We start from the raw sequence: 14,109 nt of genomic DNA on the forward strand, positions 1-14,109 counted from the left end.
AGACCAAGGCTCAGGAAGTGACACTCAGAGGTCTTCTTCATACCTGCTGAGGGAAGCAGGTCCTCAACGAGTGCTCGGTGTAGCCAAAAGACGGACCTTCAAAAACGGCGGTGGGGAGTTTGAGTACCTCACGGAGGAACTGGTCGAACTTGGCAAACACCATCACGCCGCTGGAGTCGGAGATCTGTGAGAAAATATCTGAGAAAGCAAACATGGTCGGTGAAAGGGAATGGAAAAATATGAAGCAACAGCACCCCCGTGTGGCCGCCCAAAGCAACACCAAGGCTTTTATTGTTATAAAGTCAAATGTAGTCAACTTACAGCGCAGCTTGTCTACTATTTTGCCTCCACACATTGTTGATAGCATGGCCTTCATGGAGAACACCGTCAGCTTGCCGTGGCTTTCACTGCACGGGACAGACAAAGCATGTTTCAATACTAATGGAAGACTTTTGGACAAATTTTTATTCGTAAAATTTTATTTTATTTTATTTTATTTTATTTTATTTTATTTTATTTTATTTTATTTTATTTTATTTTATTTTATTTTATTTTATTTTATTTTATTTTACAAAAAACAAAAAAAACCCTTTAACTGTATTACAAAAAGCAGGAAGTGAACAAATGTAACAGTTACTGATTGTAAAAGTACCAGATGGAGGGGTAGGATTTAATAAGCTTTGCTTCTTCCTACTCCTTTTGGACATGTGGAACTTGATTTAATATTTTATTTTATTTTATTTTACAAAAACAAACTGTATTACGGAAAGCAGGAAGTGAACAAATGTAACAGTTACTGATTGTAAAAGTACCAGATGGATTGGATTAAAGTACATTTACTTTACTTTACTTTACTTTACTTTACTTTACTTTACTTTACTTTACTTTACTTTACTTTACTTTACTTTACTTTACTTTTATTTTACAAAAAAAAACAAAAAAAACCGTAAACTGTATTACGGAAAGCAGGAAGTGAACAAATGTAACAGTTACTGGTTGTAAAAGTACCAGATGGACGGGTAGGATTTAATATTTTATTTTATTTTATTTTATTATTTTTTATTATTTTATAAAGGCAGGAAGTGAACAAATGTAACAGTTACTGATTGTAAAAGTACCAGATGGATTGGATTAAATTACATTTAATAAATTTTATTTTATTTTATTTTATTTTATTTTATTTTATTTTATTTTATTTTATTTTATTTTATTTTATTTTATTTTATTTTATTTTATTTTATTTTATTTGACTTTTTATCTCAAAATTTCAACTTTTTATCTCGTAATTTCGACTTTTTATCTCATAATTTTGACATTCTATCTCATAATTCTGACTTTTTATCTCGTAATTTCGACTTTTTATCTCATTATTTCGACTTTCTATCTCATAATTTCGATTTTCTATCTCAAAATTTTGACTTTTTATCTCAGAATTTTGACTTTTTTCGGGCTCCCATAAAATGTTTCAGATCATCAAACAAATCTAAATATTAGTCAATAAAACACAACTCTAAACTCTCAACTCTAAAATGTAGATTTGAAATGAAACTTTTTCCGATTAAGTTAGAAAACAAACATCCAAAGCTACACGGCCCTGTGTGGAAAAAGTGCTAACATGCTAATCCGCACGCCAAACACCCCCCACTGACTTCCTTGCGGCAGGGACGGCAGGGACGTGGACAATAACGACAGAGCTTTACGCCGGCTCATAAACCTCAGAGCGCCATCATGCCTCGGGGGGGTCGGGAAAGGGGGGGGGGGCCTTGAGAGCCAGACTGCATTACGATGCGCGGCCTCGTCGAGCCAACCAGGCAGGGTGACTCTAGTGATATAACACACTGCAGTATTTGTATTCTATGTACTCTGCATATGGACACTGAAACTTTGGTTTATGGTGATGATGATGATGATTTATGGAAGTTTTTATGGAAGTTTATTTTAGGAAGCGACTCTACCCTTCTTTTCTGTAAAGCACTTTCAATTACCTTGTGTATTACCTTGTGTATTACCTTGTGTATTACCTTGTCGTATCAGTCAACTTTACATTTTCTAGAATTAAAGCTAAGCAATTTTTGAAGAGCTACATTTTCTGGAATTAGAAATTAGAATCTGATATTAAAGTGCATTTTAAAAACAATAACATAAAATCTTTGTGAAAGGAGTTAAAACGTGCTTCAGTCAGATAACTCTCTTATGACGTATGAGGGCATATACTACGAGTATATCGCTTCTCTGCAGACATTTTTTATTAAAAAATTTAAAAAAATTAAAAATTAAAAAAATTTAAAAATTTAAAAATTTAAAAATTTAAAAATTTAAAAAATTTAAAAAATTTAAAAATTTAAAAATTTAAAAATTTAAAAATTTAAAAATTTAAAAATTTAAAAATTTTAAAAAAATTTAGGGAAAAAAATAGGAAAGCAGGAAGTGAACAAATGTAACAGTTAGTGATTGTAAAAGTACCAGATGGAGGGGTAGGATTTAATAAGCTTTTAAAAAAAACTTAAACTGTATTATGGAAAGCAGGAAGTGAATAAATGTAACAATTACTGATTGTAAAAGTACCAGATGGAGTTTTAATTTTAATTTTAATTTTAATTTTAATTTTAATTTTAATTTTAATTTTAATTTTAATTTTAATTTTAATTTTAATTTTAATTTTAATTTTAATTTTAATTTTAATTTTAATTTTGAAAGACAGGAAGTGAACAAATGTAACAGTAACTGATTGTAAAAGTACCAGATGGAGGTTTAATTTTAATTTTAATTTTAATTTTAATTTTAATTTTAATTTTAATTTTAATTTTAATTTTAATTTTAATTTTAATTTTAATTTTAATTTTAATTTTAATTTTAATTTTAATTTTAATTTTGAAAGACAGGAAGTGAACAAATGTAACAGTAACTGATTGTAAAAGTACCAGATGGAGGTTTAATTTTAATTTTAATTTTAATTTTAATTTTAATTTTAATTTTAATTTTAATTTTAATTTTAATTTTAATTTTAATTTTAATTTTAATTTTAATTTTAATTTTAATTTTAATTTTAATTTTGAAAGACAGGAAGTGAACAAATGTAACAGTAACTGATTGTAAAAGTACCAGATGGAGGTTTAATTTTAATTTTAATTTTAATTTTAATTTTAATTTTAATTTTAATTTTAATTTTAATTTTAATTTTAATTTTAATTTTAATTTTAATTTTAATTTTAATTTTAATTTTAATTTTAATTTTAATTTTAATTTTGAAAGACAGGAAGTGAACAAATGTAACAGTAACTGATTGTAGTACCAGATGGAGGTTTAATTTTAATTTTAATTTTAATTTTAATTTTAATTTTAATTTTAATTTTAATTTTAATTTTAATTTTAATTTTAATTTTAATTTTAATTTTAATTTTAATTGACAGCAAGTGAACAAATGTAATTAAATTAAATTAAATTAAATTAAATTAAATTAAATTAAATTAAATTAAATTAAATTAAATTAAATTAAATTAAATTAAATTAAATTAAATTGACACGCTAGTCTAGTTTGGAACATGTTAACCTGGCCCACGGGTGAAATACGTGCCTGTCGTAGGTGGCCACCATGAAGTTGAGCAGCAGGCCGATGGACTGCTCCACGTTGATCTGGTGCGTGGTGGGCAGGCGCTTGTTGAGCTGGTAGTAGATGGAGGACAAGATGGTCTCCAGGCGAGACACGTTGATCTCGGCGCCGTGGTCCAGCGTGTTGAGTCCGTTGTCTCGAAAGGCCTCGATCATGTTCCACACGTCCACCAGGTGAACTGTGACACAGGCAGGACACATGCTATGTTCACAGACAGTCCCGTTATAATGTGTTCACGAGGCGGCGCCACAGATACAAATCAACGAATGCACGGCTTTTTCTTACGGTTGCACCGCTTCTGCACAAAGCGCAGTTTGCAAGCCGTCCTGTAGGTGGACAGTCTGATGACGTCGAAGTTTTGAGCTCCTGGAAAAACAACAAATACTGCTAATAATACAACTGTGATTATAGTTTTATTCATTACATTACTACAACAATACTACAACAATACATTGCTGGGAAACTACTGAGATGAGCAATACAGTATGTTCACAAGGGCAATAAATCATAAAAATTATATCTCTCATTGACATATTTGAGTAATGAAACTAAGATATCTGTTTATTTATAATAATTACAAATAATTATAAGTCACCCTGGAGTATAAGTTGCATTTAATTTAATTTAATTTAATTTAATTTAATTTAATTTAATTTAATTTAATTTAATTTAATTTAATTTAATTTAATTTAATTTAATTTAATTTAATTTAATTTAATTTAATTTAATTTAATTTAATTCAATGTTATTTAATTTAATTTAATTTAATTTAATTTAATTTAATTTAATTTAATTTAATTTAATTTAATTTAATTTAATTTAATTTAATTTAATTTTATTTAATTTTATTTTATTTTATTTTATTTTATTTTATTTTACATGACGTCCTCTTGGAAGGCAAGTTGTAACAATAAAATAATAGAGAACAGGCAGAATAGGTTTAAGATATGCTAACACAATGCTTATTCAGCTACACAAAATATAAACATGTTTATGTAACGTTTATTTATTATTATTTATGGGATGTAACTTTATTTTTTTAATTTATAAGTCACCCTGGAGTATAAGTCGCATTTTTACACGTTATTTTATTTTATTTTATTTTATTTTATTTTATTTTATTTTATTTTATTTTATTTTATTTTATTTTATTTTATTTTATTTTATTTTATTTTATTTTATTTTATTTTATTTTATTTTATTTTATTTTATTTTATTTTATTTTATTTTATTTTATTTTATTAAGGCAGGAAGTGAACAAATGTAACAGTGACAGATGGTAAAAGTACCAGATGGATTGGATTAAATTACATTTAATAAAATTAATCAAATGTATTTTATTTTATTTTATTTTATTTTATTTTATTTTATTTTATTTTATTTTATTTTATTTTATTTTATTTTATTTTATTTTATTTTATTTTATTTTATTTTATTTTATTTTATTTTATTTTATTTTATAAAGGCAGGAAGTGAACAAATGTAACAGTGACTGATTGAAAAAGTACCAGATGGATTGGATTAAATTACATTTAATAAAATTAATCAAATGTATTTTATTTTATTTTATTGTATTTTACAAAAAACAAAAAAAAACCTTGAACTGTATTACAGAAAGCAGGAAGTGAACAAATGTAACAGTTGATTGTAAAAGTACCAGGTGGAGGGGTAGAATTTAATATTTTATTTTATTTTATTTTATTTTATTTTATTTTATTTTATTTTATTTTATTTTATTTTATTTTATTTTATTTTATTTTATTTTATTTTATTTTATTTTATTTTATTTTATTTTATTTATTATTTATTATTTTATTAAATTTTATTATTTGACATTACGTCCTCTTGGAAGGCAAGTTGTGACAATAAAAGAATCCAGTAAGAATAAAAGAATCCAGTGTTTATGTAACATAAACATATATATATATATAGATATATATATCCAGTAATGTTGGAGGCGTTTTTTTGTTTTCCGAATGGCAACAATTCTGCAAAGATGACTCATTGCAAGTTATCACAAACGCTTGATTGCAGTTGTTGCTGCTAAGGGGATTGTTTTTCTCCATTCATCATGAAATGTTTCATTTCAAAGAACGAATAAAGTTGTGTTGACATTGACAGAGTATCGGGGTGGAATTGAGTCACTCACTCATCTCCATGAAGAGCTGCCTCTTCTCCACCGTGGCCTTTCCTCGTTTGCTGCCTTCCTCGATCATCCTGCCACACAACAACAACAACACCATGACCCCCCCTTTCCTGTACTAGCCCCCACTCTTAGCCCCCACTCTTTTCAGCATTGTAGCTATGACCCCGGTTAGCTTGACATCACATCACATGGCTTTTACTTTTACTGCAATTTCTATGACTTTGACGATTATTTCCAGTGCTAACCGCTAGCTAAGAGTTGAGATACAAGCTAACCGCTAGCCAAGAGTTCAGATACAAGCTAACCCCTAGCTAAGAGTTCGGATACAAGCTAACCCCTAGCTAAGAGTTGAGATACAAGCTAACCGCTAGCTAAGAGTTGAGATACAAGCTAACCGCTAGCTAAGAGTTGAGATACAAGCTAACCGCTAGCCAAGAGTTGAGACACAAGCTAACCGCTAGCCAAGAGTTGAGATACAAGCTAACCGCTAGCCAAGAGTTCAGATACAAGCTAACCCCTAGGTAAGAGTTCGGATACAAGCTAACCCCTAGCTAAGAGTTGAGATACAAGCTAACCCCTAGCTAAGAGTTCGGATACAAGCTAACCCCTAGCTAAGAGTTGAGATACAAGCTAACCGCTAGCTAAGAGTTGAGATACAAGCTAACCGCTAGCTAAGAGTTGAGATACAAGCTAACCGCTAGCCAAGAGTTGAGACACAAGCTAACCGCTAGCCAAGAGTTGAGATACAAGCTAACCGCTAGCCAAGAGTTCAGATACAAGCTAACCCCTAGCTAAGAGTTCGGATACAAGCTAACCCCTAGCTAAGAGTTGAGATACAAGCTAACCGCTAGCCAAGAGTTCAGATACAAGCTAACCCCTAGCTAAGAGTTCGGATACAAGCTAACCCCTAGCTAAGAGTTGAGATACAAGCTAACCGCTAGCTAAGAGGTGAGATACAAGTTAACCGCTAGCTAAGAGTTGAGATACAAGCTAACCGCTAGCCAAGAGTTGAGACACAAGCTAACCGCTAGCCAAGAGTTGAGATACAAGCTAACCGCTAGCCAAGAGTTCAGATACAAGCTAACCCCTAGCTAAGAGTTCGGATACAAGCTAACCCCTAGCTAAGAGTTGAGATACAAGCTAACCGCTAGCCAAGAGTTCAGATACAAGCTAACCCCTAGCTAAGAGTTCGGATACAAGCTAACCCCTAGCTAAGAGTTGAGATACAAGCTAACCGCTAGCCAAGAGTTGAGACACAAGCTAACCGCTAGCCAAGAGTTGAGATACAAGCTAACCGCTAGCTAAGAGTTGAGATACAAGCTAACCCCTAGCTAAGAGTTCAGATACAAGCTAACCCCTAGCTAAGAGTTCGGATACAAGCTAAATGCTAGCTAAGAGTTGAGATACAAGCTAACCGCTAGCCAAGAGTTGAGACACAAGCTAACCACTAGTTAAGAGTTGAGATACAAGCTAACCGCTATCCAAGAGTTGAGACACAAGCTAACTGCTAGCCAAGAGTTGAGATACAAGCTAACCGCTATCCAAGAGTTCAGATACAAGTTAACCGCTAGCTAAGAGTTCAGATACAAGCTAACCCCTAGCTAAGAGTTCGGATACAAGCTAACTGCTAGCTAAGAGTTGAGATACAAGCTAACCGCTAGCCAAGAGTTGAGATACAAGTTATCCACTAGCTAAGAGTCGAGATACAAGCTAACCGCTAGTTAAGAGTTGAGATACAAGCTAACCGCTAGCTAAGAGTTGAGATACAAGCTAACCCCTAGCTAAGAGTTCGGATACAAGCTAACCCCTAGCTAAGAGTTGAGATACAAGCTAACCGCTAGCTAAGAGTTGAGATACAAGCTAACCCCTAGCTAAGAGTTGAGATACAAGCTAACCGCTATCCAAGAGTTGAGATACAAGCTAACCGCTAGCCAAGAGTTGAGATACAAGCTAACCGCTTGCCAAGAGTTGAGATACAAGCTAACCGCTAGCCAAGAGTTGAGATACAAGCTAACCGCTAGCTAAGAGTTGAGATACAAGCTAACCCCTAGCTAAGAGTTGACATAGAAGCTAAGCGCTAGTTAAGAGTTGACATACAAGCTAACCCCTAGCTAAGAGTTGAGATACAAGCTAACCGCTAGCTAAGAGTTGAGATACAAGCTAACCGCCAGCCAAGAGTTGAGATACAAGCTAACCGCTAGCTAAGAGTTGAGATACAAGCTAACCGCCAGCCAAGAGTTGAGATACAAGCTAACCGCTAGCTAAGAGTTGAGATACAAGCTAACCGCTAGCCAAGAGTTGAGACACAAGCTAACCGCTAGCCAAGAGTTGAGACACAAGCTAACTGCTAGCCAAGAGTTGAGATACAAGCTAACCGCTAGCTAAGAGTTGAGATACAAGCTAACCGCTAGCTATGAGTTCAGATACAAGCTAACCCCTAGCTAAGAGTTCAGATACAAGCTAACCCCTAGCTAAGAGTTCGGATACAAGCTAAATGCTAGCTAAGAGTTGAGATACAAGCTAACCGCTAGCCAAGACTTGAGACACAAGCTAACTGCTAGCCAAGAGTTGAGATACAAGCTAACCGCTATCCAAGAGTTCAGATACAAGTTAACCGCTAGCTAAGAGTTCAGATACAAGCTAACCCCTAGCTAAGAGTTCGGATACAAGCTAACTGCTAGCTAAGAGTTGAGATACAAGCTAACCGCTAGCCAAGAGTTGAGATACAAGTTATCCACTAGCTAAGAGTCGAGATACAAGCTAACCGCTAGCCAAGAGTTGAGATACAAGCTAACCACTAGTTAAGAGTTGAGATACAAGCTAACCGCTAGCTAAGAGTTGAGATACAAGCTAACCCCTAGCTAAGAGTTCGGATACAAGCTAACCCCTAGCTAAGAGTTGAGATACAAGCTAACCGCTAGCTAAGAGTTGAGATACAAGCTAACCCCTAGCTAAGAGTTGAGATACAAGCTAACCGCTATCCAAGAGTTGAGATACAAGCTAACCGCTAGCCAAGAGTTGAGATACAAGCTAACCGCTTGCCAAGAGTTGAGATACAAGCTAACCGCTAGCCAAGAGTTGAGATACAAGCTAACCGCTAGCTAAGAGTTGAGATACAAGCTAACCGCTAGCCAAGAGTTGAGACACAAGCTAACCGCTAGCCAAGAGTTGAGATACAAGCTAACCGCTAGTTAAGAGTTGAGACACAAGCTAACCGCTAGCCAAGAGTTCAGATACAAGCTAACCGCTAGCTAAGAGTTCAGATACAAGCTAACCACTAGCTAAGAGTTGAGATACAAGCTAACCACTAGTTAAGAGTTGAGATACAAGCTAACCGCTAGCCAAGCGTTGAGATACAAGCTAACCGCTAGCCAAGAGTTCAGATACAAGTTAACCCCTAGCTAAGAGTTCAGATACAAGCTAACCACTAGCTAAGAGTTGAGATACAAGCTAACCCCTAGCTAAGAGTTCAGATACAAGCTAACCGCTAGCTAAGAGTTGAGATACAAGCTAACCCCTAGCTAAGAGTTCAGATACAAGCTAACCCCTAGCTAAGAATTCAGATACAAGCTAACCCCTAGCCAAGAGTTCAGATACAAGCTAACCCCTAGCTAAGAGTTCGGATACAAGCTAACTGCTAGCTAAGAGTTGAGATACAAGCTAACCGCTAGCCAAGAGTTGAGACACAAGCTAACCACTAGTTAAGAGTTGAGATACAAGCTAACCGCTAGCCAAGAGTTGAGACACAAGCTAACCGCTAGCCAACAGTTGAGATACAAGCTAACCGCTAGCCAAGAGTTGAGACACAAGCTAACCGCTAACCAAGAGTTGAGATACAAGCTAACCGCTAGCCAAGAGTTGAGATACAAGCTAACCGCTAGCTAAGAGTTGAGATACAAGCTAACCGCTAGCTAAGAGTTCAGATACAAGCTAACCCCTAGCTAAGAGTTCAGATACAAGCTAACCCCTAGCTAAGAGTTCGGATACAAGCTAAATGCTAGCTAAGAGTTGAGATACAAGCTAACCGCTAGCCAAGAGTTGAGACACAAGCTAACTGCTAGCCAAGAGTTGAGATACAAGCTAACCGCTATCCAAGAGTTCAGATACAAGTTAACCGCTAGCTAAGAGTTCAGATACAAGCTAACCCCTAGCTAAGAGTTCGGATACAAGCTAACTGCTAGCTAAGAGTTGAGATACAAGCTAACCGCTAGCCAAGAGTTGAGATACAAGTTATCCACTAGCTAAGAGTCGAGATACAAGCTAACCGCTAGCCAAGAGTTGAGATACAAGCTAACCACTAGTTAAGAGTTGAGATACAAGCTAACCGCTAGCTAAGAGTTGAGATACAAGCTAACCCCTAGCTAAGAGTTCGGATACAAGCTAACCCCTAGCTAAGAGTTGAGATACAAGCTAACCGCTAGCTAAGAGTTGAGATACAAGCTAACCCCTAGCTAAGAGTTGAGATACAAGCTAACCGCTATCCAAGAGTTGAGATACAAGCTAACCGCTAGCCAAGAGTTGAGATACAAGCTAACCGCTTGCCAAGAGTTGAGATACAAGCTAACCGCTAGCCAAGAGTTGAGATACAAGCTAACCGCTAGCTAAGAGTTGAGATACAAGCTAACCGCTAGCCAAGAGTTGAGACACAAGCTAACCGCTAGCCAAGAGTTGAGATACAAGCTAACCGCTAGTTAAGAGTTGAGACACAAGCTAACCGCTAGCCAAGAGTTCAGATACAAGCTAACCGCTAGCTAAGAGTTCAGATACAAGCTAACCACTAGCTAAGAGTTGAGATACAAGCTAACCACTAGTTAAGAGTTGAGATACAAGCTAACCGCTAGCCAAGCGTTGAGATACAAGCTAACCGCTAGCCAAGAGTTCAGATACAAGTTAACCCCTAGCTAAGAGTTCGTATACAAGCTAACCCCTAGCCAAGAGTTCAGATACAAGCTAACCACTAGCTAAGAGTTGAGATACAAGCTAACCCCTAGCTAAGAGTTCAGATACAAGCTAACCGCTAGCTAAGAGTTGAGATACAAGCTAACCCCTAGCTAAGAGTTCAGATACAAGCTAACCCCTAGCTAAGAATTCAGATACAAGCTAACCCCTAGCCAAGAGTTCAGATACAAGCTAACCCTTAGCTAAGAGTTCGGATACAAGCTAACTGCTAGCTAAGAGTTGAGATACAAGCTAACCGCTAGCCAAGAGTTGAGACACAAGCTAACCACTAGTTAAGAGTTGAGATACAAGCTAACCGCTAGCCAAGAGTTGAGACACAAGCTAACCGCTAGCCAACAGTTGAGATACAAGCTAACCGCTAGCCAAGAGTTGAGACACAAGCTAACCGCTAACCAAGAGTTGAGATACAAGCTAACCGCTAGCCAAGAGTTGAGACACAAGCTAACTGCTAGCCAAGAGTTGAGTTACAAGCTAACCGCTAGCTAAGAGTTCAGATACAAGCTAATCCCTATCCAAGAGTTCAGATACAAGCTAACCCCTAGCTAAGAGTTCGGATACAAGCTAACTGCTAGCTAAGAGTTGAGATACAAGCTAACCCCTAGCTAAGAGTTCGGATACAGGCTAACTGCTAGCTAAGAGTTGAGATACAAGCTAACCGCTAGCCAAGAGTTGAGACACAAGCTAACCACTAGTTAAGAGTTGAGATACAAGCTAACCGCTAGCCAAGAGTTGAGACACAAGCTAACTGCTAGCCAAGAGTTGAGATACAAGCTAACCGCTAGCTAAGAGTTCAGATACAAGCTAACCCCTAGCTAAGAGTTCAGATACAAGCTAACCGCTATCCAAGAGTTCAGATACAAGTTAACCGCTAGCTAAGAGTTCAGATACAAGCTAACCCCTAGCTAAGAGTTCGGATACAAGCTAACTGCTAGCTAAGAGTTGAGATACAAGCTAACCGCTAGCCAAGAGTTGAGACACAAGCTAACCACTAGTTAAGAGTTGAGATACAAGCTAACCGCTAGCCAAGAGTTGAGATACAAGCTAACCGCTAGCCAAGAGTTGAGACACAAGCTAACTGCTAGCCAAGAGTTGAGATACAAGCTAACCGCTAGCTAAGAGTTCAGATACAAGCTAACCCCTAGCCAAGAGTTGAGATACAAGCTAACCCCTAGCTAAGAGTTTGGATACAAGCTAACTGCTAGCTAAGAGTTGAGATACAAGCTAACCGCTAGCCAAGAGTTGAGACACAAGCTAACCGCTAGCCAACAGTTGAGATACAAGCTAACCGCTAGCCAAGAGTTGAGATACAAGCTAACCGCTAGCTAAGAGTTGACATACAAGCTAACCGCTAGTTAAGAGTTGAGACACAAGCTAACCGCTAGCCAAGAGTTGCGATACAAGCTAACCGCTAGTTAAGAGTTGAGACACAAGCTAACCGCTAGCCAAGAGTTGAGATACAAGCTAACCGCTAGTTAAGAGTTGAGACACAAGCTAACCGCTAGCCAAGAGTTGAGATACAAGCTAACCGCTAGCTAAGAGTTGAGATACAAGCTAACTGCTAGCCAAGAGTTGAGATACAAGCTAACCGCTATCCAAGAGTTGAGATACAAGTTAACCGCTAGCTAAGAGTTCAGATACAAGCTAACCCCTAGCTAAGAGTTTGGATACAAGCTAACTGCTAGCTAAGAGTTGAGATACAAGCTAACCGCTAGCCAAGAGTTGAGATACAAGTTATCCACTAGCTAAGAGTCGAGATACAAGCTAACCGCTAGCCAAGAGTTGAGATACAAGCTAACCACTAGTTAAGAGTTGAGATACAAGCTAACCGCTAGCTAAGAGTTGAGATACAAGCTAACCCCTAGCTAAGAGTTCGGATACAAGCTGACCGCTAGCTAAGAGTTGAGACACAAGCTAACCGCTAGCTAAGTGTTGAGATACAAGCTAACCGCTAGCCAAGAGTTGAGATACAAGCTAACCGCTAGCCAAGAGTTGAGATACAAGTTATCCACTAGCTCAGAGTTGAGATACAAGCTAACCGCTAGCCAAGAGTTGAGATACAAGCTAACCGCTAGCCAAGAGTTGAGATACAAGCTAACCGCTAGCCAAGAGTTGAGATACAAGCTAACCGCTAGCTAAGAGTTCGGATACAAGCTGACCGCTAGCTAAGAGTTGAGACACAAGCTAACCGCTAGCTAAGTGTTGAGATACAAGCTAACCGCTAGCCAAGAGTTGAGATACAAGCTAACCGCTAGCCAAGAGTTGAGACACAAGCTAACTGCTAGCCAAGAGTTGAGATACAAGCTAACCGCTATCCAAGAGTTCAGATACAAGTTAACCGCTAGCTAAGAGTTCAGATACAAGCTAACCCCTAGCTAAGAGTTCGGATACAAGCTAACTGCTAGCTAAGAGTTGAGATACAAGCTAACCCCTAGCCAAGAGTTCAGATACAAGCTAACCCCTAGCTAAGAGTTCGGATACAAGCTAACTGCTAGCTAAGAGTTGAGATACAAGCTAACCGCTAGCCAAGAGTTGAGATACAAGTTATCCACTAGCTAAGAGTCGAGATACAAGCTAACCGCTAGCCAAGAGTTGAGATACAAGCTAACCACTAGTTAAGAGTTGAGATACAAGCTAACCGCTAGCTAAGAGTTGAGATACAAGCTAACCCCTAGCTAAGAGTTCGGATACAAGCTGACCGCTAGCTAAGAGTTGAGACACAAGCTAATCGCTAGCTAAGAGTTGAGACAGAAGCTAAGCGCTAGCTAAGAGTTGACATACAAGCTAAGCGCTAGCTAAGAGTTGACATAGAAGCTAAGCGCTAGCTAAGAGTTGACATACAAGCTAAGCGCTAGCTAAGAGTTGACATACAAGCTAAGCGCTAGCTAAGAGTTGACATAGAAGCTAAGCGCTAGCTAAGAGTTGACATACAAGCTAAGCGCTAGCTAAGAGTTGACATACAAGCTAAGCGCTAGCTAAGAGTTGACATAGAAGCTAAGCGCTAGCTAAGAGTTGACATACAAGCTAAGCGCTAGCTAAGAGTTGAAATAGAAGCTAAGCGCTAGCTAAGAGTTGACATACAAGCTAAGCGCTAGCTAAGAGTTGACATACAAGCTAAGCGCTAGCTAAGAGTTGACATAGAAGCTAAGCGCTAGCTAAGAGTTGACATACAAGCTAAGTGCTAGCTAAGAGTTGACATACAAGCTAAGCGCTAGCTAAGAGTTGACATACAAGCTAAGCGCTAGCTAAGAGTTGACATAGAAGCTAAGCGCTAGTTAAGAGTTGACATACAAGCTAAGTGCTAGCTAAGAGTTGACATAGAAGCTAAGCGCTAGTTAAGTATGTACCTGTCAATGGCGGAGTGTCACACAAAACTGTATCTCTTGACTTTGACCCT

At 36.8% G+C, this 14,109-nt stretch overlaps 1 protein-coding gene across 2 annotated transcripts in view; it reads right to left on the reverse strand.

The window, feature by feature from the left end:
* dtnbb (dystrobrevin, beta b) overlaps positions 1 to 14,109 on the reverse strand; it is a 40,725-nt gene that overhangs the window by 23,595 nt on the left and 3,021 nt on the right. For both annotated transcript variants that reach the window (XM_058056673.2, XM_058056676.2), the window contains exons 2-7: positions 14,060 to 14,107; positions 5,760 to 5,827; positions 3,896 to 3,976; positions 3,575 to 3,788; positions 322 to 407; positions 44 to 198 (exon numbers count right to left, since the gene is read on the reverse strand). In XM_058056673.2, coding sequence (XP_057912656.1) covers positions 44 to 198; positions 322 to 407; positions 3,575 to 3,788; positions 3,896 to 3,976; positions 5,760 to 5,826 — 603 coding nt within the window. In that variant the 5' untranslated portion in view covers position 5,827; positions 14,060 to 14,107. The remainder of the gene's footprint in view (positions 1 to 43; positions 199 to 321; positions 408 to 3,574; positions 3,789 to 3,895; positions 3,977 to 5,759; positions 5,828 to 14,059; positions 14,108 to 14,109) is intronic.

This window comes from Doryrhamphus excisus, linkage group LG19, assembly GCF_037039965.1.
Source record: "Doryrhamphus excisus strain RoL-2023G ecotype Guam linkage group LG19, RoL_Dexc_Guam_v1.1, whole genome shotgun sequence".
NCBI classification, from domain to species: Eukaryota; Metazoa; Chordata; class Actinopteri; order Syngnathiformes; family Syngnathidae; genus Doryrhamphus; species Doryrhamphus excisus.